We start from the raw sequence: 22,199 nt of genomic DNA, 5'->3' as shown, positions 1-22,199 counted from the left end.
TAGGTTTGGGAATTTGGGGATCCTCTGAATGGGAGCCTGGGAGAGAGAGAGAGAAGCTGCGCAGGGGCATTCGCCGCTTCTTCCGGAAGAAAATTCCCACGGCCACCTCGCGAGCGTGGAAACCGGTAGCCACCGGCGGAGGCGCGCTGGCGAGCGCGCGGGCGGTGCTGGAGGGGGCGGGGCGGGGGCGGGGCGAGGGCGGGGCCTGCCTCTCCTTCGCTCTGAGCGGTTGCCTCGGCGGCAGAGAGCGTTGGACAAACCTCTTGGCTTTCCCGCGCCGCGCCGCCTCCTGCAGCGCCTCCGCCTCCTCCTCTGCCTCTCCGTCGGCTTCCTCCTTCTCAGACTGCCGTCAGCCGCGCGCCGGCCGGCTCCGTTATGGCGACTCGCAGCCCCAGCGTCGTGGTGAGCAATTTGACTCGCTAGCCCAGCCCGGCACAGGCCGGCGCGGCCAGCCGCGGAATGACGGCGGCCCGGCCTTGTGGCGCCGGGCCCGCATTGCGCGTTGGGGGCCGTGATGGCCCGGGGAACCCCGGGGGGCTGAGGTGGTCACAGGTTCCCTGGTTTGGCTTTACGTCATTTGAGGGCGGCAGGGAGGACGGAATGGCGGGGTTTGGGGTGGGTCCCTCCTTAGGAGAGCCCTGGAAAAGCGGGCTGCGTGTGGGCAGAGGAGGTGGAAATGGCGTTTTGGTTGACATGTGCCGCCTGCGAGCGTGCTGTGGGGAGAGGCCGTGGGCTGATTCGGGAATGATGAGGCGGGGTGAGGGCGTGGGAGCTTTCTCCAGAGAAGCCCTTCCCTGGAAGTTTGGGGTGGGGTGAGGTCCTCGAGCATCTCGGGAGAGAGCCTCGGCCCGAAAACCACCGCAGGGGAGGGCTTGTAGGGACCTGGGCTTTACATTTCGTTCTGCAGATGCTATAATTCATATATGGGAATGCGCACTGCCTCCTTGAATCCTCCCAACAGCCCCTGTAACCATAGTCGTGCCTGTTTTACACACCACGAAGCTACTGAAAAGACAGGTCATTTTCCCACGGCCAGAAGTAGCGGAACTTGAATTCAGATATGCTTGAATCCGGATCCTGTGCTCTTTGATGCTACAGAGATTAAAAATGCGAACCTGGTCCTTGCTTTCAAGGACGTTCTTACCACAATCAGCCTCTGATATCTTGTCTTCACCCTCATTGGTTCTCTTTTTCCCCTTGAGCTGGCCAAAATTGTTATCACCTCTTCCCAACCTTTCTGATCGTGATTATTAAAATAGCCAAGGCTGCCTGTCCCCACTGCCAATTAAACGCCTTAGCCTCCTTTATTATGCTTATTGCCGTTGTTGATTTAGAATTACTTAGTTACCTGTTGATTGTCTCTCCCGTTTAAACTTCTTTTATTTTTGCGATGCTGAGGCTGGAACACAAGGCCTTGGGCACGCCAGGCAAATGGTGTACCACTGAGCTACGTCAGCCCCTAAACAAACATTATAAAGTTAGGTCACCACTATAACTCCAATACATACAGTGCCTTACTAGTAGGAAGTTTTCAATAATGGTTAAATGAATAAATAATCACTTGAGCCCTAAGAAAGAAGATTCTGTTTATATTAGGCATTGTGACTTAACATAAAGAGGAGTGTTCTTAATGGAGTTTGACTGGAATCCTGCTCCTGCTCATTTGGGCTATTTACCAGCTGTGTGACCTTGGGCATCTTCACCTCTCTAGGCTTATGTGCATCTGAGGTGCTAGCTACTGATGTTATTGCCTATATGAATAAACAACCCTTACATAGTCCCTGACTCGGAGTGAATAAATAAAAGAAGGAACTCTGACTCAAGCTTAGGTCTCTCTCCAGAGCCTGTGCCCTAAATGGTGCAGTAATATACAGTGAATGCTCAACAAATGGCAATGGACTGTTGCTGAGCAAGTTAGATGCCTTTAGCTTAGGGGCATGATGCCTGCACCAGGATACAGAGAATTAGTTATCATTTCTAGTTCTGATTATCAATGGTTTTCTTTGAACATCAAGAAATTTATTGTTTTCAGTTTGCAAATTCCTGTTCCTTTTTAAAAATTTCCTTCCCCTAAATTGCCTGCATGTTAGCAATAACAAACACTTAAATAGTGCTTACCATGTGCTAGTTAACCATTCTTAACCTTTTACATATATTAACTGATTGGATTTTTAAAAATATTTATGTGGCATTCAAATAAATGTTTTGCTGATGTTATCTAATGTAAATGCCCTAAAGTTACATATTAGGTAGATAAACAGTAACTAGTAATGACCTTGGGCACACATGATAGTGTCCTAGAGCACGTGGATGAAATTGACCCCGGACCTGCCTGATAGAAACTATGCTACTATTTTCATTTTAGAAGGAGTTTCTGGATTTTTGTAATTCAATGTGAAACATCAGATATATTTTACGTGCCTCTATCGTCTAAACTTTAGGATGGTAGTGCTAGAAGTGCAATATTGTACTAACTGAACTTTAACCCTGCTGCTGATTTTTCTCTGTGTGTACTGGGGATCAAACTCAGGACCTTGCATATGCTCTACCACTAAGCTATACCTCCAGCCATCTGCTAGTGATTTTTACAGGATTAGTAAAATGGTGCATTTTTTTTTTGCCCACAGTTGTCTCTTTATTGTCAACAGGGTTTAAACTAACATTAGTCTAGAGGTGTAGACCAAAATTATTCTTCAGAACTATCAAGAAATGGAGCAGATCAATTTAGGGGTTTCTTGTTATGAATTGAGTAGTATGACATGCATACTACAGATCCATTTTTCTCGGAGTGGCTGGGTACTGGGGATTGAACTCCAGGGTATTCTTCCATTGAGTGACGTCCCCAGCCCTTTTTATTTAGTTTGAAACAGGGTTTCACTAAGTTGTTGAGGCTTGCCTTGAACTGCGATCCTCCTGACTCAGCCTCCCAGTACTGGGATTATGGGTGTATGCCACAGTGCCTAGCATATAGTTCCATCTTAACTGTTTTCTGTCCATTATTTCTGTCTGTGTGGTGCCAAAGGTGAGAAAAGGATCCACCAGATCAGCAGAGAAGAGGTATCTTGGAGTTTTTTTTTTTTAAGTTCTTTTTTCTTAAATTTTATTTTTTAACCAGGCAGTGACACATACCTGTAATACCAGTTACTCAGGAGGATGAGTCAGGGGAATCACAAGTTCAAGGCCAGTCTCAGCATCTTAGTGAGACCCTGTCTCAAAATAAAAAGTAAAAAGGCTAGGGATGTAGTTCAGCAATAAAGCCTACCTGGTTTCAATCCCCAGTACTGCCCCCCACCCAAATTAAATTAAATCAAACTGAGGCATGGTGGTACATGCCAATAATTCCAGCAACTCAGAAGTCTAAGGCAGGAAGATTGCAAGTTCAAGGCCAGCCTGGGCAACTTAGTGAGACCCCGTCTCAAAATAAAATAAAAAAAGCTGGGTAGATATAACTAGCATGTTCAAGGCTGTCTTCAGTAACACCAAGAAAAAAGAAAAAGAAGAAGAATTGAAATCAATTCTTGACTATTTAACTCAAGGATAAATTATTACCCACTTTAGGCAAGTGGACCTATAACTACTACATGTATAAGAACATGAATTTACCCAAACACTGTAATCTTTTATTAATATACATGGTGAAATAATAGGCATGTTCACTTTGGACAAAATATATATATATATATATATATATATATATATATATATATATACCGAACAGTTACCAGAAGCACAAGGTTAAAGATAATTGTAGTTCCATGACAATTTGAAGTGTTTGAATTCTGATTAATGGTGTATTATTTTATTTTATTTTTTATTTTTGTATTATTTTAAATATTAGTTTGGTAGCACTGGCAGGAAAATAACAATTGAGTCTCAATATTGATATTAATGGTGGTGATTGGTATTTTATGTGGTATATAATTTTTTTTCAAAACTTTCTCTTATTTTTTAGTGAACCAGTAAAAAACAGTACTTCTGAACCTCCACAGCTAAAGAAAATCACATTCCCAGTCAAATATTCTCAACTGCCCAAATAGTGGTGACATTTTTAGCTTGATATGACATGGTGATCATAATCTTGATACTGAGTGGGACCACACATTAGTACAACCACTATAGAAAGCCAGTATGGAGACTCCTCAAAAAACTAGGAATGACTCATCATATGCCCACTCGGTATTTATCTAGAAGAACTAAAATCAGCTTGTAATCAGCTAGTGATATAGCCACTTCAGTATTCATAGCAGCACAATTCACAATAGCCAAATTATAGAATCAACCCAGGTACCCATCAAGAGATGAATAAATCAAGAAAATGTGGTATGTGTGCACTATGAAGTTATACTCAGCAGCAATAAGAAAAATGAATTAATGGCATTTGCTGGTAAATGGATGGAACTAGAAACAATCATGCTAAGTGAAATAAGCCAGACTCAAAAAAATCAAAAGCTGCATGATTTCTCTCATATGCAGAAGCTAGAGCAAAATAAGGGAAAGAAGGTGGTTGGGGAGAGTATGAGATATCATAAAGATAAGGAAGATCAGTGAAGTCGAAGGATGAGAAGGAGGGAGGAAGGAAGGGAAAGGGGAAGAAATATGGAAAGGATTTAATGATATCATGTTATATACATATATAAATGTACCAAAAAGAATTTCACCTTTATGTATAGACCAATGAAAAATAAATAAAGGAGAGGAGAAAGAATAGGGGGAGGGAGAAGGGGAGAGAAAGGGACAAGGAATGGAGATTGAAATCAAATTCTCTGCATGCAGTATTTTGTCAAAATGAACCTGAATACTATGTATAATTATAATGCTCTAATAAAAAAAATTAATGCTTGTCATGGTTTAAGCCTTAGGAGGAAACACAAGGAAGATAAATATATGTGTGTGTGTGTGTGTGTACACATATATATTATAAGAATGATAAAATTGAAAGATGAACATACTACTAGCTTACTTTTATATTTAGGAATATCTGCATCAGTAAGTCATAATGTTGGATTTATAATACCTGAGTTAACACAGATTATCCCAAGGGAAGGGCATATTATCTGTTTTGATAGTTTTTGAAAATTTTAATGTATCTGAATTATAAAAGGTAAAAGCATGCCACCTAGTGATTTCTGTCATTCTAGAAGCTTAGAGATATTGTTGGTTACTAGGAGTAAAATCAAATGAATTTTATCTATTGTACATCTTTTAATTCACATAACTTAAGACTCACTTCCTCTCTTCTATTTTGTCTTGTTCAGAACCACAAACAATTGTCATTTTTTTATCAGAAAGAGACTTAAGCAGTTCTTGTCACAGATGATAAATTGATGTTTCAAGGTTTATATTAGCTTGAGTTAATTTCCTTGATCACTACAATTTTAGATAATATATCTTTTTTTAATTTTTAGCTGTAGATGGACACAATATCTTTATTTCATTTATTTATATGTGGTGCTGAGGATCGAACCCAGTGCCTCACACATGCCAGGCGAGTGCTCTACCACTGAGCCCCAGCCCTGATAATGTATCTTTATAATTAGAAATTTTATGTGCAAACCACAAAAGTTTTAACATGAAGGCCATTATTACAAATGTGACACACATACAAAAAATATTTTTTTGGTACCAGGGATTGAACTCAGGGGCACTGAGCCATATTCCCAGCCCTGTTTTGTATTTTGTTTAGAGACAGTTCTCACTGAGTTCCTTAGTGTCTCACCATTGCTGAGGCTGGCTTTGAACTCTTGATCCTCCTGTCTTAGCCTCCCAGTCTGCTGGGATTACAGGCATGTGTCACCATGCCCAAATGACCCACATAATTATTAAGAATTTGTAGTGCCAGTTTTACTGGAAAATAAAATGATTTCAGTAATTTATGATGCCAAAAATATTGATTTTAATTCTAGACAAAAGGTAGATAAGTATCTGTAAATTTTATCACTGACAAGTGTAACACAAATAGGTTAGAATTTGAGAACTGTGTTCTAGAGCTCTGAGGAGGTGCAGTCAGATTTCTGAACTAGGTGGGTATTGGTAAGTAACTCAGAGCTATTAATAAACTGTTCTTTGATTTACAGTTCAACCAGAAATGGCCATAGTGGGAAAGGTGTTCTGGGGGAAAAACGCCTTTCCATGTGTACACTACTTGTGACCACTCCAGAGAGCTCCCCAAATATTTTGGAATTGGACCCTTCCCTGAAAGTCATCCAAGACCTTTTTGTGTTCTTCTCTAGTCATTTTTATGTTGGGTACTTGTTATGGCTGAGCATTTGTGTGTTTTCCCCACCCCTAAAATTCACATATTGAAGCCCTTACTCCCAGTGTGGTGGTATTTGGAGAGAGGGGGCATTGGGGAGGTATTTAGGGCTAGATAAGAATAAGACCCTGATCTGTTGGGATTAGTACACTTGTAAGAAGTGGCACTAGAGATCTTGCTATAGAGGAGATCTTGTGAACACACAGTGAAAAGGCCCAGAAACCAAGTGAAGAGGTCTCAGAATGAATCCTACCTTGCAGGCACCTTGAGCTTGGACTCAGTCTTCAGAACTATGACAAATAAATTTCTATTGTTTAAGCCACCCATTCTGTGGGTGGTATTTTGTTATGGTGCCTTTGCAAACTAGTAGTTCTTTTAGAAGGTGTTGGTAATAACCACACACAGCACCACATTACCCAAAACAGATGTGTATTGACATAGAAAGTTTGGCACGGCTATTAGTTGATTTAGAAGGCCATGATGATTCAACATTAGTGATGTGGTGGTCTTATTTACTCTTTACAGTCTAGGCCACAGAATATAATGACTACTTTAAGAGAGAATCATCAGGTCTGGGTAACCTTGGATTCTATGTTTTGCTTTAATGCATATATAACAGCATTTGATATTTTACATTTGTGTGCTTGTCAAGTTAGATTTTAGTACAGATTAAAATTTTATTGTGCTGTACAGTTGTATGTATGCTTTTCCCACTAGATTATAAATTCTTGAAGGGATGTAAATATAAAATAATCCTTGTATCTTCCACAAAACCTACTGCACAGTCCCTTAAGGTGAATGCTTAGTGCATTTTTGTGTAATTTAATTATACTGCAATCCCCAGTTCTAACCCTTCCTATTAAAGCAGACACTAGATTATTGACTATTCCATATAAGATGAGATTAATATCAGATATTAGCCAGTGTCAGATAAGCTAATAAGATTATAGGTCACCTTGTATATTTCTGTCTAGCATTTATAGAGAATGACATTCTTGGATGTCTTGAACATGAAGTTATGCTGTTTGGGATGATTAAAACTGAAGTTCTATTCAATTTTATCTATTATATATTATTTCATAGCAGTGGTCCAGGTAAGTGCACGTTAGGCTTCTGTATCAGTTTGAGTTCTCTTATACTATCAACAGCACTACCTGTATCCTTTTTTATAGCTGGCTATGGTTATTCATATACATGTCTTGTCATTTAATCTGCCATAATCTCATTGATGTTATCTTTGTCAAATTGAATCTTTTCTAGTAGGTACAATATGGTAGGTACTCAGTAAGCACTTGAGTATTAGTAATAAGAATACAGGTTCTAGGGCTAGGGGTATAGTTCAGTGGTAGATCATGCACCTGGTACACAAGAGGCCCTGGGTTCAATCCCCAGCACTCAATAGATAGATATATAGGGATACATATATCTGAGTAGGGGTGCATGCCTCTAATTCCAGCTACTTGGGAGGCTGAGGCAGGAGGATTGCAAGTTCAAGGCCAGCCCCAGAAACTTTGTGAGACACTTTCTCAAAATAAAATGTTTAAAAAAGGGACTTGGCATGTAGCTCAGTGGTTGAGTGCCCCTGGGTTCAGTCCCCATTACCCACCCCCCCAACAAAAAATACATACTCGGTATGGTGGTGCATGTCTGTAATCACAGCAGCTCTGGAGGCTGAGGCAGGAGGAATGCGAGTACAAAACCAGCCTTAGCAACTTAGCAAGGACCTAAGCAACTCAGTGAGACCCTGTCCCTAAATAAAATATAAAAACAGCTGGTAATGTTGCTCAGTGGTTAATCCCCCCTTGGTTAAATCACCAGTAACAAAAAAAAAAAAAAAAAAAGAAAAGATACACACACACACGACTAAATATAGATTCTTTTTTTTCTAGTGCCCAGTTATGATGACTCTCCATCTATAGCCAATAATTTCTCAAAGTAGTTATCCCCCAAATACCCATTTATAAAACAACATTGTGAATTCATACCTAAAGAATCTCAAAGGATACATGTTTTATGAATTTTATTCTTGCCTTTTGGGAATAGTTTTATTAACATTTTTTAATGCTTGAAACAGTGAACTCTGTAAATAAATCTTTGAAAAAAAAAACAAAATATAATTCAATTGAAAAATAACAAATCAACTCTGAAATGTAAGTCTGTTTTGATTGGGGTCAAACCTTTGAATTAGAAGTCAATTTGATGTGTTGACAGATAGGATTACTATTTTGGAGTACATATCTGCTGATAAACTCTAGGCAGAATTCACATTCACTTTGATTGAAATGAGATTCCCAAGTTCCTAGACTACCTGCAAAACATTTAACCAGGCATTGACCCATTTTAATATGATGCAATAGTCTTTGAAGAGTCTTGGGTGAGTCTTGGTTTGCACTTGTGGCAGTGAGTAATTAGGTGAAAGGTGTGAGTAAGCGTCAGGAGAGTTATTTTGGTACTCTAGATCTTGATTTTAAGGCAGTATGAAAAGGTACATTTCTGTTCTTGTCAGGTGATACAAATATATTCTGATGAGCCTGATGTGAATGTTTATTGTATTACCTTATAAAATCAAAGTCTATCTTCTTTTCCCAAAACTTGAACTAAATTTCAGCTCATAAAATTTATAAACTCAATACTTGTTGCAAAATATTCTTGGAACGCTCCTGTACATGACATAAATTTCCCATTTCTATGTTTTTTTTTTTTTTTTTTTTTTTAGTAAATGTGCTCTGATGTAAACATGAAATGAATGTTTAGCAAATAATTAGCACTTAATCTTAGAGGATCTGGCATAATCTTTTTTCCCAAAAAGTAGAAAAAAATTTCTGCTTATGAAATTAAAACATGTGTTTTTAGAAGCAAATCAATATTGACTGTGGGGTACTACAGGCTGACAACACAAAATCCCACCAGAGTCTGAACTCAAAATGGAGCTTTTGGGCCTGGAAGAGAGACAACATGAATTTCAGTTTTCAGCAGTAGAAACCTCAAAATCTTACTGGATTATGTGAATAATATTTTAATCTTACATATGTATTTTTTAGATTTTTTGAAAGTCAAACTACTTGTTCTTAAGCACCTAATAAATACAATGCAGGAAAAAGTACTCAATAAGTATTAACTGATACATTGAGATTTAATTACGATTTGACCAATATTTCTTGAAAACTGCCAGAGTTTTTATCACCACCTTCTTAAATGTGGTAGTTTTGAATATCACATGATGTAGTGTTATAATCCTTCCTGATTTATTTCCCTGAATAAGCTTTGAATATTTCACTTTAGTTTAACATATCTTTTTGGGGAGGTATTGAGAATTGAACCCAAGCGTTTCTTACCACTGAGTTATATCCCCAGCCTTTTAATTTTGAGACAGGGTCTTGCTAAATTGCTGAGGCTGGCCTCTAACTTGTGATCCTCCTGCTTCAGCCTTCTAGGTTGCTGGAATTACACGTGTGTACCACTGTGCCCAGCAATTTAATGTATCTTTTTAAAGTGTCCTATACTTTTGGGGCTCAAAGAACTAAATAAAATCACTCTAACTCCTTCCCAAAGATAACAACTTTTATAATTTTGTTGTATTCTTTTTGGGGGATGTATAGGTATATATACAATATTTATAAAAATAATCATAGTACATTTTGCCACTTTCAGGTACCACATTATTGGAGTTAAATATTTGTATGCAAGGACTGGGCATACCAAGACAACCAATATGTGGTTCCTATTAAAACAATTTTGGAATATCAACCTTAAAGGCACCCCATGATTTGATCATAATCTTAGGTTTCTATGAGTTTGAGTTTTTAAAGGATCATTTAGCTTTTTTAGTGTTTTTTCCCTCTGAGTTGAAAGAGATTATTTGGATTTGAGATGGGACATGGCAGTTTTTGTTCTGTATAGCATGTTAGCTTATTAGACTGTAGTGTACTAAATTTTTAAAATAAATTTTCAAATATACTCAAAAGTGGAGAGAATAGTGTAATGAATCACTTGTTTAATATTATCAATGTTTTGCTACATTTGTCTTACCTCCTTAAAATTTTTCTTTTTGCTTTGTAACCTGAAGGAAATTTCACATCATGTTATTTCACTTCTACATTCTTGACTATTCACGTCTATGATATATGGTTTTCTTAAATAACTGTAATGGGGCTAGGGTTGTAGCTCAGTGGTAGAGTGCTTGCATAACTCATGTGAGACACTGAATTCGATCCTCAGCACTACATTAAAAAAACAAATAGAAAAGGTTAAATTCTAGAAAAATTACTATAATGTATTATCAGGTTATAAAATAAACAGTTCTTGGTATTATCTCATACCTAAATTTCTCTGGTAAACTAAGGTTTATCATTTAACTAATCAGATGTTTGTATCCTTTAATGTTATCATTTGAAACAGCTCTATTTCTTTTTCAGATTAGTGATGATGAACCAGGCTATGACCTGGATTTGTTTTGTATACCTAATCATTATGCTGAAGATTTGGAAAGGGTGTTTATTCCTCATGGACTAATTATGGACAGGTTAGTAAGATCTCAAATGGAAATTTATTTTTTCTCGTATTAATTTCAAGTGCCAGCAACTTAGAGTTAACCACAAGTTAGAGTGGTTGATACTTGGATATAACCTAGGCCAGCTTGTTAAGTAGTAAATGTTTTCTATTTTTAAGGTCTTCTTTTCAAAAACAAAAAAGGGAGAACTTACTAATCACCCAGTGTAAGTCATGGTATAGTGGGAATCTATAGGGAGTAGAATAAAATCAACATTGAAGTGAGGTTGGAAGAATGAACTCTAATCAGAGTCTATTTTCCCAGTCCTGAACAGGGTAATGGGAACTGGGACTGAATCACATATTGGAAAGGTCAGATTTTGATTATTATGCACATCTAGTTTGAAAGTTTCCCCTCAAATGAATTATAATGAACAGCCTTTCTTTGTCTTTAAATATTTGCCTTAAGTGTGTGGCTATTTTTATTTTAAAAATGTATTTTAAAAATATATAATATCAATACATTTATGTTATAAAACATTCTATCTATAGAGACTATAAATGGAAAGGGTATAGTTTTCTCAGCCACCTGTATGCATGCCCTCCCTTAGATACTGGCTCTGTTCATATATTTAAATGTGCATATATACATATATATTTTAACATGTGTAAGCATTCCACTTATGGATGTACTACAGCTGATTTAACCAGTCCACTATTGTTGAACACTTAAGATCTCTCTGTTTTTTGCTCTTACAGACTCTACTAGAGGGAACATCCTTTTACACATGTTCTGTCACTTGCTTAAGAAATTCTGGGTCAAGGGGAAGATATTTATCAAACTTTTTTTTTTTTGGAACAGGGGTGCTTAACCACTGAGCCACATCCCCAGCTCTTTTTATTATTTTTTATTTAGAGACAGGGTCTTGCTAAGTTGCCGAGGCTGACTTTGAGCTTGCAGTCCTTCTGCCGCAGCCTCCTAAGCCACTGGAATTACACACATGTGCTAACATGCCCAGCTTATCAAATGTTTTGGTACTGCAAATTATCCTCCCAAAAGTAGTATCATAACTTATGACAGTGTTCTAATCTCGTCTAATGTTTTATATTAGACAAGTATCATTTAATCAGAATTTGCCAATCTAATAGTTGAAAATTCTATCTTGTTTTTATTTGCATTTTAATAATTTATAGTAGATGTTCAGTGTATCTGATTTTTGAAGGTATAAAATTTTAATTTTGCTTGGTAAAGTAAGGGTATGCTTCATGGGACAAAGGGGGTATGTTTTATGGAAGTTTAATGCTTAAGTTATAAAGCTTAAATATATGAAACTTTCTTTTAAATCCCCGATTTTGTTTCCATAGAACTGAAAGACTTGCTCGAGATGTGATGAAAGAGATGGGAGGCCATCACATCGTAGCCCTCTGTGTGCTCAAGGGGGGCTATAAATTCTTTGCTGACCTGCTGGATTACATTAAAGCACTGAATAGAAATAGTGATAGATCCATTCCTATGACTGTAGATTTTATCAGACTGAAGAGCTACTGTGTAAGTACATTTGATATATGATTTTAAAAAATATGACAGCTCTAGTATTTTCTTTAAAGCTCTGCATGCTATACTTATATATTCATTTCACTTGGTTACAGTGGGATTTTTCTAATGTATCCATTAGTGATTTACATCGAAGTATTATCTTTTTCAAATTAGTCACCTGAGTGGCTATATACTTATCTTTTAGGTTTTTTTGTTTGTTTTGTTTTTCAAGACCAACTCCTAGGATTGTATTTCTTATAACTAAACTTTTTCCTTTACAGGGATTTCTCCTAACTTCTTCATAAATTAGAATAAGTTCAGTGTTTGCTGATTCATGAGTTAGTATTGTAGTCCATCTTTCATTTTCACCTTTCATTCATGCTTTTATAGAGTAAGAACACTTACATTTGAATTTGAACCTTCATTCTGTTCATTAATCATTTATTTGACTCAAGTCTGGCCTTTTTCACAATTTTTCAGCTTAATTTCCTTTTTTTTCTAGAAGATAATTTTTCCTCAGTCCTCAGTGACTCATCCCCTTTGGTGGAGTTCATGGGGCAGCACCAGCATGTCTAAATTGGGGCAGGGTTTTGGTCTTTTCTGGGCTTCGCAAGATCAGTTTCTGATCACCTTGCTGTGAATGGCAGAGTTCATGCAGTAATGTAGCTTCAAATACAGGGAAACAGGCATCAAGGGACTTGCTTGGGAAGTGTCTCCAAGAGACATTTCATAGCTGTGGCCTCTGCTGTGTTTCAGATAACAAACTTCTTAGCAGCCTTGTCCTTGGGCACACGTCAGGCACGGTTTGTGCAGCAAATAGGCTGCATGCTGCTCCTTCATCTTTTTATTTATTTATTTATTTATTTATTTTGCCATCTTGGAAGCAAAAACTAGAAAGAGTTTTTTCCACATTTTGATCAGTCCTATGGGTAATTGATCAACTATTTAAGTATTATCATAGACATCTTCTATATCCCATCAAACCCTTTCTGCCCATGTATCATGACATTACTTCCTACTTGCAAACTTTTAACTATCCATAGCTTTGCTTGAATTAACAACTTATTAAAATGTGGATTCTTACTCAACAGAAATTATTGATTGATTGGTTCATAGTTTGCACTTGGACTTAATTCCAGTCAGTACATCTGCTGGCATTATAGCTGACTAGCCTTTAATAACATCGTTGCTTAGAGTCAAAACATTTACTTACAGTCCATGATATGATTTATCTTTTTGGTCTTGTTTAGCCTCTCCCCACTGTACAAAATAAATCTTGTTACTTTATGATTCATATCTGGGGATTTGTGCAGAATGTTCTTTCTTTGAAAAGCAAAAACAAGCAAAAATGGGGGAGTTTAATATTCTTAAAAATGTTATAGTTATAAAAGCAATTTGGAGCTGTAGAAACACTTTGAAATTTTAATTCCATTTTCTGCATTTAGTGTTTTTTAACTTTTAGTTTTAGATCTTTGAGGATTATTAGGCTGAACTTCTGAATGGAGAAAAAAAGCATGAAATCAGGCTGGGGTTGTGGCTTAGTGGTAGAGCACTTGCCTAGCACGTGTGAGGACGTGAGTCCTCAGCACCACATAAAAATAAAATAAAGGTATTGTGTCCACCTACAACTAAAAAATTTTTTAAAAAATTTTAAAAACCATGAAATCTTAAATATAAACAACATTTTATGTTAATTTTTGAGTAGAAAAATATCCGTTATATTTTATGTGAAATTCTGTAAAATTTACTACTAAACAGTAGAAATTAAGAAAACTGTTCAGGTACTCTGTGGACTGGAAGTAACATTTCCAACCTATTTAATAATTCAATAGCTTGTCCTGGAAGGTATTCACATACATATAAAAAAGCTAAAGAGCTTAATTTGATAAAATCATAAAATCAAAATGTTAAGTTGTAGCATTAGTAATATTGATGTTAGTATAATTTTATGTGCTGATTTTAAACAGTTTGAAGCAGTGAATTAAAGGCTGCCTGATAAGTACTAATCCTAAAGAAATACTCCATGAACTATTAAATATTTCCAGAATATGAAAAGATGCATTAAAGTTTCTACATACTATCTATATTTACTTTGAAATAAAAATTTCATTTTTCTAATTAATAAAATATGTTCATTATTTTAAAAATCATACAACTGCAGAAAATTGGGCTAGGGAGTTAGCTCAGCTGGTAGAGTGCTTGCCTCATAAGCACAAGGCCCTGAGTTTGATCCCCAGTACTGCAAAAAAAAAAAAAAAAAAAAAAAAAACAACTGCAGAAAATTATAAAGGAATTAAGTCATCCAAATTTTGCTACCACTTTCTAATATTTTAAAGATTTTTTTTTCTGTATTCCCACACATTATTATAGTTTATGTACTCAGAATAGCTAGGTAATATTTTTAAAGATATTTTTAGTCATAGATGGACACAATGCCTTTATTTATTTATTTTTGTGTGATGCTGAGGATCAAACGCAGTGCCTCACATATGCTAGGCAAGTGCTCTGTCCCTGAGCTACAGCCCCAGCCCCATTAGGTAATATTTTATTTGCCTAGGGATGAGAAATAGCCTGGGATTACAAATATTATGTTTGATTAAGATGACACTGATTAAGACTTACTACTATTTTTTGTGCTTCTAAACAATAAAACTTTTCCAGTTATATTTATGGTGCCATCAATTGTAATAATGTTGATTTTAGGGGTATTAAAATGTAATGTGCATCTTAGAACAATGAAAAATAGTATTATATATTTGATGTCCTTTCTTGACCCTAAGATTGTGATATTCAGAAAAATGAAACAGTTCATAAGTATGCAGATGAATTTCCTCTACTATGAGATTTTTCTATAGTATTTTTTTACTAAAATAATTGAATAAAATTAATGACAGTTTTAGAAGAAGTTTTGCAGGGCTGCTGGGGATTCAACCTAGGGCCTTGCACGTGCTAAGAACATGCTCTGCCACTGAGCTACATCCCCAGTCCCAGTTCTTGTTGCTACCTTGAAGTTTTCTAGGAACAAAAAAATAGGAACAAAGTTCTTCCCTATTATCCTCCTTTTTTCATCCAGATGCCAGGATGACATAGAAAGAGGCACTGGGGCTGGGGTTGTGCTTAGTAGTGGAGCACTTGTCTAGCATGTGCGAAGCCTTAGGTTTGATCCTCAGCACCACATAAAAAAATATCAATAAAATAAAGGTATTGTGTCCATCTACAACTAAAATATATTTAAAAATTTTTATTTTTTATTAAAATTTTATTTTTATGTGGTGCTGAAGATCAACCCAGGGCCTCGCTTATGCTAGGCAAGTGCTCTACCAATGAACTACAACCCCAGCTCCCTAAAAAAAATTTAAATAAAGAAAAGAAAAGAAAGGTGCTCATGGTATTTGTAGACCTAAAGAGTTTCTCTGGGAATTTAGGTTAGGTATTTGACAGTGACATTCTGAGTTAAAGGTAACTTGGACTCTGGTTGAAAGAAGTAAGGAGAAAGGATGTTTGGGGTGGATAAAGCAACTCTGAAAGGGGGGGGCTCTCTCTTCACCCATGCCAGTCTTGTCCCAGACTTCTCCATACTTGAAGATGAGGCATTTAAGAGGCACTCAGTCAAGAGAGACCGTGGGAAGCTTGTCAGGGAGGGAGGGAGGTGCAATTCCCATGGCCAGCCAGATGGGGTAATTGATACATGGATGCAGTTTGGGCACTTATAGTCCAGCAAGTGGACTGTACCATTAGTCTTACACAGTTCTTCTTTATTAAACTCTGCTTAAAGGGTTGCTGTGTTTTCATGAAAAAAGCCCCAGGAGAAACAAGCTAAAAACCTTGGGGCCAACAGAATCATGGAGATTCGAATGTTATAGAGCACCAGTGTTCTGTGTGCTTGTAATTCTCTTGTCTCTTGCCCTGTCATTGCAGTCTTTGGAGCCTGGATATTTTTCCAGTACTCTGCACTTTTGTTCTTGTGCCTCTCATCCTTTTCTCTCTAAAAAAGGATCAATTGGCATTGGACTGTAATACCACATTCTTACAGAAGATGGCAATATTTAACAAGTTTATAGTGGGAATCATTTAACATTATCCACTCTCATCTAAAGCTTCAGTTTTTCTACTTTTTTTTCTACTAATTCTATATGTTTGAAATGCTGTCTTTTAAGTTAGTTAGAATAAGGAGTATCTGTAATTTCCCTAAGATGAGAAGTAATATGCAAGGGTCTTTTGATATCATAAAGTCATATATTTAGTTTACAACTTGGAATAGTTATATGGTGAATTTTTTTTTGGATACCAGAGATTAAACCCAGGGGCATTTAATCACTGAGCTATATAAACCCCAGCCCTTTTTATTTTTGATTTTGAGACAGTGTCTTGCTAAGTTGCTGAGGCTGGCTTTGAACTTGTGATCCTCCTGCTTCAGGCATGTGCCACTGTGCCTAGCATTATATGGTATTTTATTTATTTATTTATTATTTTCAGTGCTGGAGATGAAACCTATCACACATATAAGAAAGTGCTCTACCAGGGCTAGGGATATAGCTCAGTTGGTAGAGCGCTTGCCTTGCAAGCACAAAGCCCTAGGTTCAATCCTCAGCACCACAAAAAAAAAAAAAAAAGAAAGAAAGAAAGAAAAGAAAACGTTCTACCATTGAGCTATATCCCCAGCCCAATATGGAGTAGTTTTAAACAAAAAATGGTTTCATAGGCAACACACTGGTCTACTACTTGGTCATTTTTATTGTTTAGGTATTCTTTTTTCTTTTTGTGGTGCTGGGGACTGAACCCAGGCCCTTGTACATGTTAGGCAAACACTCTACCACTGATCCCACTGATCCACATTACCAGCCCTGTGTTTTTAATTAGCATTGTTCTGTGTCAGTGTGTATTAGATTACCAGATTCTTTTTAATAGCCTCATGTTATTATTACTTTGTAGATTAACTTCATTAATTTAGGTAGTTCCCTGTTAACAGACATGTTGGTTCTTCTTTTTTTCTTGGACCAGGAATTGAACCCAGGGGTGCTTAACCACCAACTCACATTCCCAGCCCTTTTATTTTTTATTTTGAGACAGGGTCTCACTAAGTTGCTGAGGCTAGCCTCTAACTTGTGATCCTCCTGCCCCAGCCTCCAGTGTTGCTTATATTACAGGTGTGGGCCTCTATTCCCCTGGTTCTTTTTAAGGAACAATTATTACAGTGGACATCCTTGAATGTATCTTTGCATATTTGTAAATATTTTTGTTGTATCAATTCCTAGAAGTGTTGATTGCTGGACTGAAATGGCATGCATGTTTACTTTTTCTCCTTTTTCTCTTTTTTTTTTTGTGGTGCTGGGGATTTGAACCCAGGGCCTTGTGCTTGCAAGGCAAGCACTCTACCAACTGAGCTATATCCCCAGCCCCCATGTTTACTTTTTGTGTGTGTGTGGTGCTGGGTTTCTGACCCAGGGCCTCACACATGCCAGGCAAGCACTCTGCCGCTGAGCCACATCCCAGCTTGCATGTTTTTAATAGGTAGTGTTATATCCTGTTCAAAAGAGGTTGTGCAGATTTATACTACCACAAATAACAAAAGTGTTTGTTTCTCCTCAGCATATTCATCAGGCATAATTTTGTATGGATGGATGAGTAATAGAATCACATTCTTTTGGTATTTGTTTTTCAGGTATTTTCTATGTTCTGGACTTCTATAAATTATCTAATTGTGTTCATCCTTCATCTTCCTGTGGCTTCTTATTTTGGAGCCCAGTATCTGTTATAGATTTTTTTCAGTTTGGGTTCATGTCAGGGCTAAGTTTTTACCCTTTCTAAGAATGTGAAAAGTTTTCCTACATTTTCTTCCAGTCCACTTACAGCTTTGTATTTTACATTTAGATTTTAATCCATCTGGAATTTATTTTTGTGAATGCTGTGAGGTAGGGACCATACATTATTTTTTTTCAAATGGATAAGTAGTTGACCAAACATCATTTATTGAATAATCCATCTCTTCCTTACTCACTTGATATACTATCTTTATCATATACTAAATCCTCATATGTTGCTGGATCTGTTTCTGGACTCCATTTTGTTCCTTGATCTCCTTTCAATTACTGTGCTGGTACTGCACCATTTTAATTGCCATAGCTTTATGGTATGGCTTGCTGTCAGATTGGGCAAGCCCCAGCTCTTTCACCCAAGTTTTCTGTCTTTAATCCAATACATCCACATTTGGTTATTACCACCAACTACAGTGGATGTTGCACATTCCCCTTTGAAACTCCCATAAGAGTTTCTGGTGGATTCTGTGATAGCAGAAATTGAGAGCGTAAGCAGTGTGCCTTTAAAGGACTATGGATCAGACTTAGTTTCCCAGACAGTGTGAAGATGACCTGGGCCTGGGATAGACTTTTCAGGACATATCCTTGGGTTTGGATGTGATAATAGACCAACCTCTACAACTTGCTTGACTCGTGTGGTGGTACAGGACCAGAACCAGACACCTGTCATGCTAATAATTCCCCTTGTGGTTCAAAAGTGACCATAACTGATATTGGGTGGCTACTCTAATACTGTCCACTCAAAAATGGGTGTAGCCTATTTTTAGGTCTCTTAAAAACATCAAATCAGTAATGACCAATTCAGACTTTTTAATTGTTACTAATCTCTACTTGAAAGTTACTTAGTCATTCATTTCTGGAAACTTAATTTTTATAATTCATATCATTTAGAATATAATGCTGTGGACATTACATAGCTACATAGCTAACTTCTTAACTAGTTTCCATTTGATAATTTGAAGTGTATGTATACTGAAGATGTACATATTCATATATATGTTTTCTTTTAAACTAGAATGACCAGTCAACAGGAGACATAAAAGTAATTGGTGGAGATGATCTCTCAACTTTAACTGGAAAGGTGCGTATCTTGAAGGGGAAGAAAAGAGTACTTATGCCAAAAGTCAATTAGTAACACTGTTCTTTCAATTACTGAGAGGTAGTTTACATAATACAACTAAACGAGGAGGGTTATTAACCCTTGGAAGCAATCTAGGTTAATTATCTTTCCCTATATTGTATAGCCAAAAGATAGCTGAGTCCAGTATTAAACTTAAAAGTTAATATTGCCAAGTACTGTTCTCTACCTCTATAGGACTCTAATTTGGAATCCTTCAAAAATTATAGATGGGAGTGCTGGAGTTATTAGCTCAGTAAAAGTGTGCTTGCTTAGCGTGCTCAAGTCCCTGGGTTCAATCCCCAGCACTGGGGGAGAAACCTACAGATGAAAAAACAACAGGTTATTTAACTTCTCTGTGTCCCAGAGGTGAGTAGGTAGGGGTGATTCAAGGATTAGTTGATATATGTAGAGCTCTTAACAACAGTTTCTAGTAAAAAGTACACTAAATAGATTCAGACATATTTTAAGAAATCTCAGAGTTTTCTTTTTTTATTATTTCTTCTTTTAATCATTGGTGGCACTGGGGATGAAACACAGGGCCTTGTGGGTGCTAGGCAAATGCTCTACCACTGAACTGCTCCCAAGCCCTTTTTATTTTTCATTTTGAGATGGGATCTTGCCTGTCGAGACTGGCCTCAAATTTGCAATCCTTTTGCCTCACCTTTCCCAATAGCTGAGGTGTGTGAGGATTACGAGTATGTGCCGTCACAACCAACTCTGAAGAGTTTTATTGGGCTGGGGAGATAGCTCAGTCGGTAGAGTGCTTGCCTTGCACAAGGCCCTGGGTTTGATCCCCAGCACCAAAAAAAAAAAAAAAAAAAAGAGTTTTATTAATATATGAAAATTCTTCCAGATATTTTTCAGTATTGATTTTGCTGTCAAAATCAATTATTTGTCTCAAGGTATTTTTAAATTTCCCTTTTGATTTCTTTATTCTTTTTATACATTGAAAATTTTTGAGTAATCCACAATAAGTGATGGAATGCTGCTTTTTTTAAAAGCTGCCAGTTATTGTTTGCTTATAAGACCTGTGCCAAATATAAAGGCATTAATCCTGGAAGAGTTTCATAACAATCCAGTAAGGATTGTATCCCTATTTTATAAGTAGGGAGTTGAGGGATGGAGTTATAGTTTGAAACAGCATGTAATTAAGAGATAGGAAAACTGTCTCATAGTCCCAAAGTCACACAACCAGTAAGGGATAGAGCTTGAATTTTAATGCATACATTTGAAGTTCTTTCCTTCCTCTGGCTTTTGGATCTTAATGGTCACTGCTTATTTAACTGAGTATCTGTAAGAAATTTTTAACATAAAATACTTAAGTGAAATTCTGTGGTCCTGTATCAGAGTTATGCCAATCTGTTGTTGACCTTAGCATCTTTTGAAAATTTCAGAGAAGAAATTGTAATCTGTTGATGCTTTTCCTCTCCTTTACATTCTGTATACTGCTGCCAAACCCATTCTCTTTCCCTTTTAGCATGCTTTGTCCTTATTTAGAATCCATTTGAAACCCTTATTTCTACAATCCATTTTAGCACTGGAAGAGGTCTAGCCTTCACAGCCTTCTGTGATTGAGTTTGACCTTGCCTTTCCCACTTAATGGATCTGTCCCACTATGTAGCTCTGTGATCTTAAATAGGTCTCAGTTTCTAAAATAACTTTTCATGATAGTTGCAGTAAAGCACATTTATTGTGGAAAAATCAAGAAATACAAATTGCGTGAAGTTATTTCTTTGTGTTGAGATAATGGGATTATTTAAAACTTCTTCATTTTAGCTTTTTGGAATATTTATACACTATGCAGATACATATGTATATATTTTTCCCCTTTTCTCTTGTTAATACTTGAAGATATGAGCTCTGGGTCCTGAATATACCTTATTCAAATCCTTTTCTTCCACTTGCCTATTTTTATAACTTTAAACAAGTCATCTGACTTATGAGCCTCATTATTTTCATTTATTAAGTGGGGAAATAACAACTTGACATAAAGTAAGCTCTCAATAATGTGACAGTTCTCATTCTTTTATTTGTAAGCAGTATTGGAATCATATTCTACTACAGATTTTGTATTGGACAAATATTTAATCTCTTTGGACTTTCATTTATATAAACTGTCTTATAAAGTTTATGATTATGACTTAATCAGGTTGTAAAGCTAGGATTCAGTTTCTGTGTTTCATAATTCCATGCTGTTTTTCAAACCATGACTCTATCCCATTGTGTGAATCACTGCTTCAGTGAGCCATAGTCGCTGATGGGAATGTGTTATCCTTCAAAAGTGCTAGTTAGGGTAGGGAAATGTTGGGAAAGAACCACATGGTAAGTGGTGAAAGTAAGTTATTAGTCCAGTAATTGATTATATTCCATTTTCCTAAAGCTTTAAATTATAGTGTCTTTGAAGAAACAAATTAGTTGTGATAAGAGGAAAGGAATGGAACTAGCTTCTTAAGCATCTACTGCTGCATTACTGTATTTATTATTTCATTTAATCCTCATGACTATCCTGTAAAAGAAGTATTGTCCCTTTCTTTTTCTTTCTTTTTTTTTTTTCTTTTTGTATTGGGGATTGCACTGAGGGGCACTCAACCACTGAGCCACATCCCCAGCCCTTTTTTGTATTTTGTTTAGAGACAGGGTCTCCCTGAGTTGCTCAGGGCCTTGCTGTTTCTGAGGCTGGCTTTGAACTCTTGCTTCCCCTGCCTCAGCCTCCTGGAGCTGCTGAGATTACAAGCATGCATCACTGTACCTGGCTGGTATTGTCCCTTTCTGTAGAGGAGGATGTGGAAACTCAAAGTCATACAACTGTTAGGTGGCAGAGCCACAGTTTGAATCAGGAAAAATCTAACTCCAGTGTTTGTATTCCTTATACTACACTGGGATTTATTTGAACATATTTTTTCTACCTGTAGAATAGTCTAGGAAATAGGCTGCAGTTGTCTCTACTAACTGTTCCACCGAGGGTGGGTTAGAATGAGAGAAGTA

General features: G+C 36.9%; 1 protein-coding gene across 2 annotated transcripts in view; it reads left to right on the top strand.

The window, feature by feature from the left end:
- Window positions 1-229: 229 nt before the first annotated feature.
- Window positions 230-22,199, top strand: part of HPRT1 (hypoxanthine phosphoribosyltransferase 1) — a 38,932-nt gene continuing 16,962 nt past the window's right edge. For both annotated transcript variants that reach the window (XM_079123862.1, XM_079123861.1), the window contains exons 1-4: window positions 230-402; window positions 10,669-10,775; window positions 12,107-12,290; window positions 19,110-19,175. In XM_079123862.1, coding sequence (XP_078979988.1) covers window positions 376-402; window positions 10,669-10,775; window positions 12,107-12,290; window positions 19,110-19,175 — 384 coding nt within the window. In that variant the 5' untranslated portion in view covers window positions 230-375. The remainder of the gene's footprint in view (window positions 403-10,668; window positions 10,776-12,106; window positions 12,291-19,109; window positions 19,176-22,199) is intronic.

The sequence above is a fragment of the Sciurus vulgaris genome (assembly GCF_902686455.1).
Source record: "Sciurus vulgaris genome assembly, chromosome: X".
Lineage (NCBI taxonomy): Eukaryota > Metazoa > Chordata > Mammalia > Rodentia > Sciuridae > Sciurus > Sciurus vulgaris.
The sequence above is the reverse complement of the archived record's forward strand: the minus strand, read 5'-3'. Positions and strand labels throughout refer to the sequence as shown.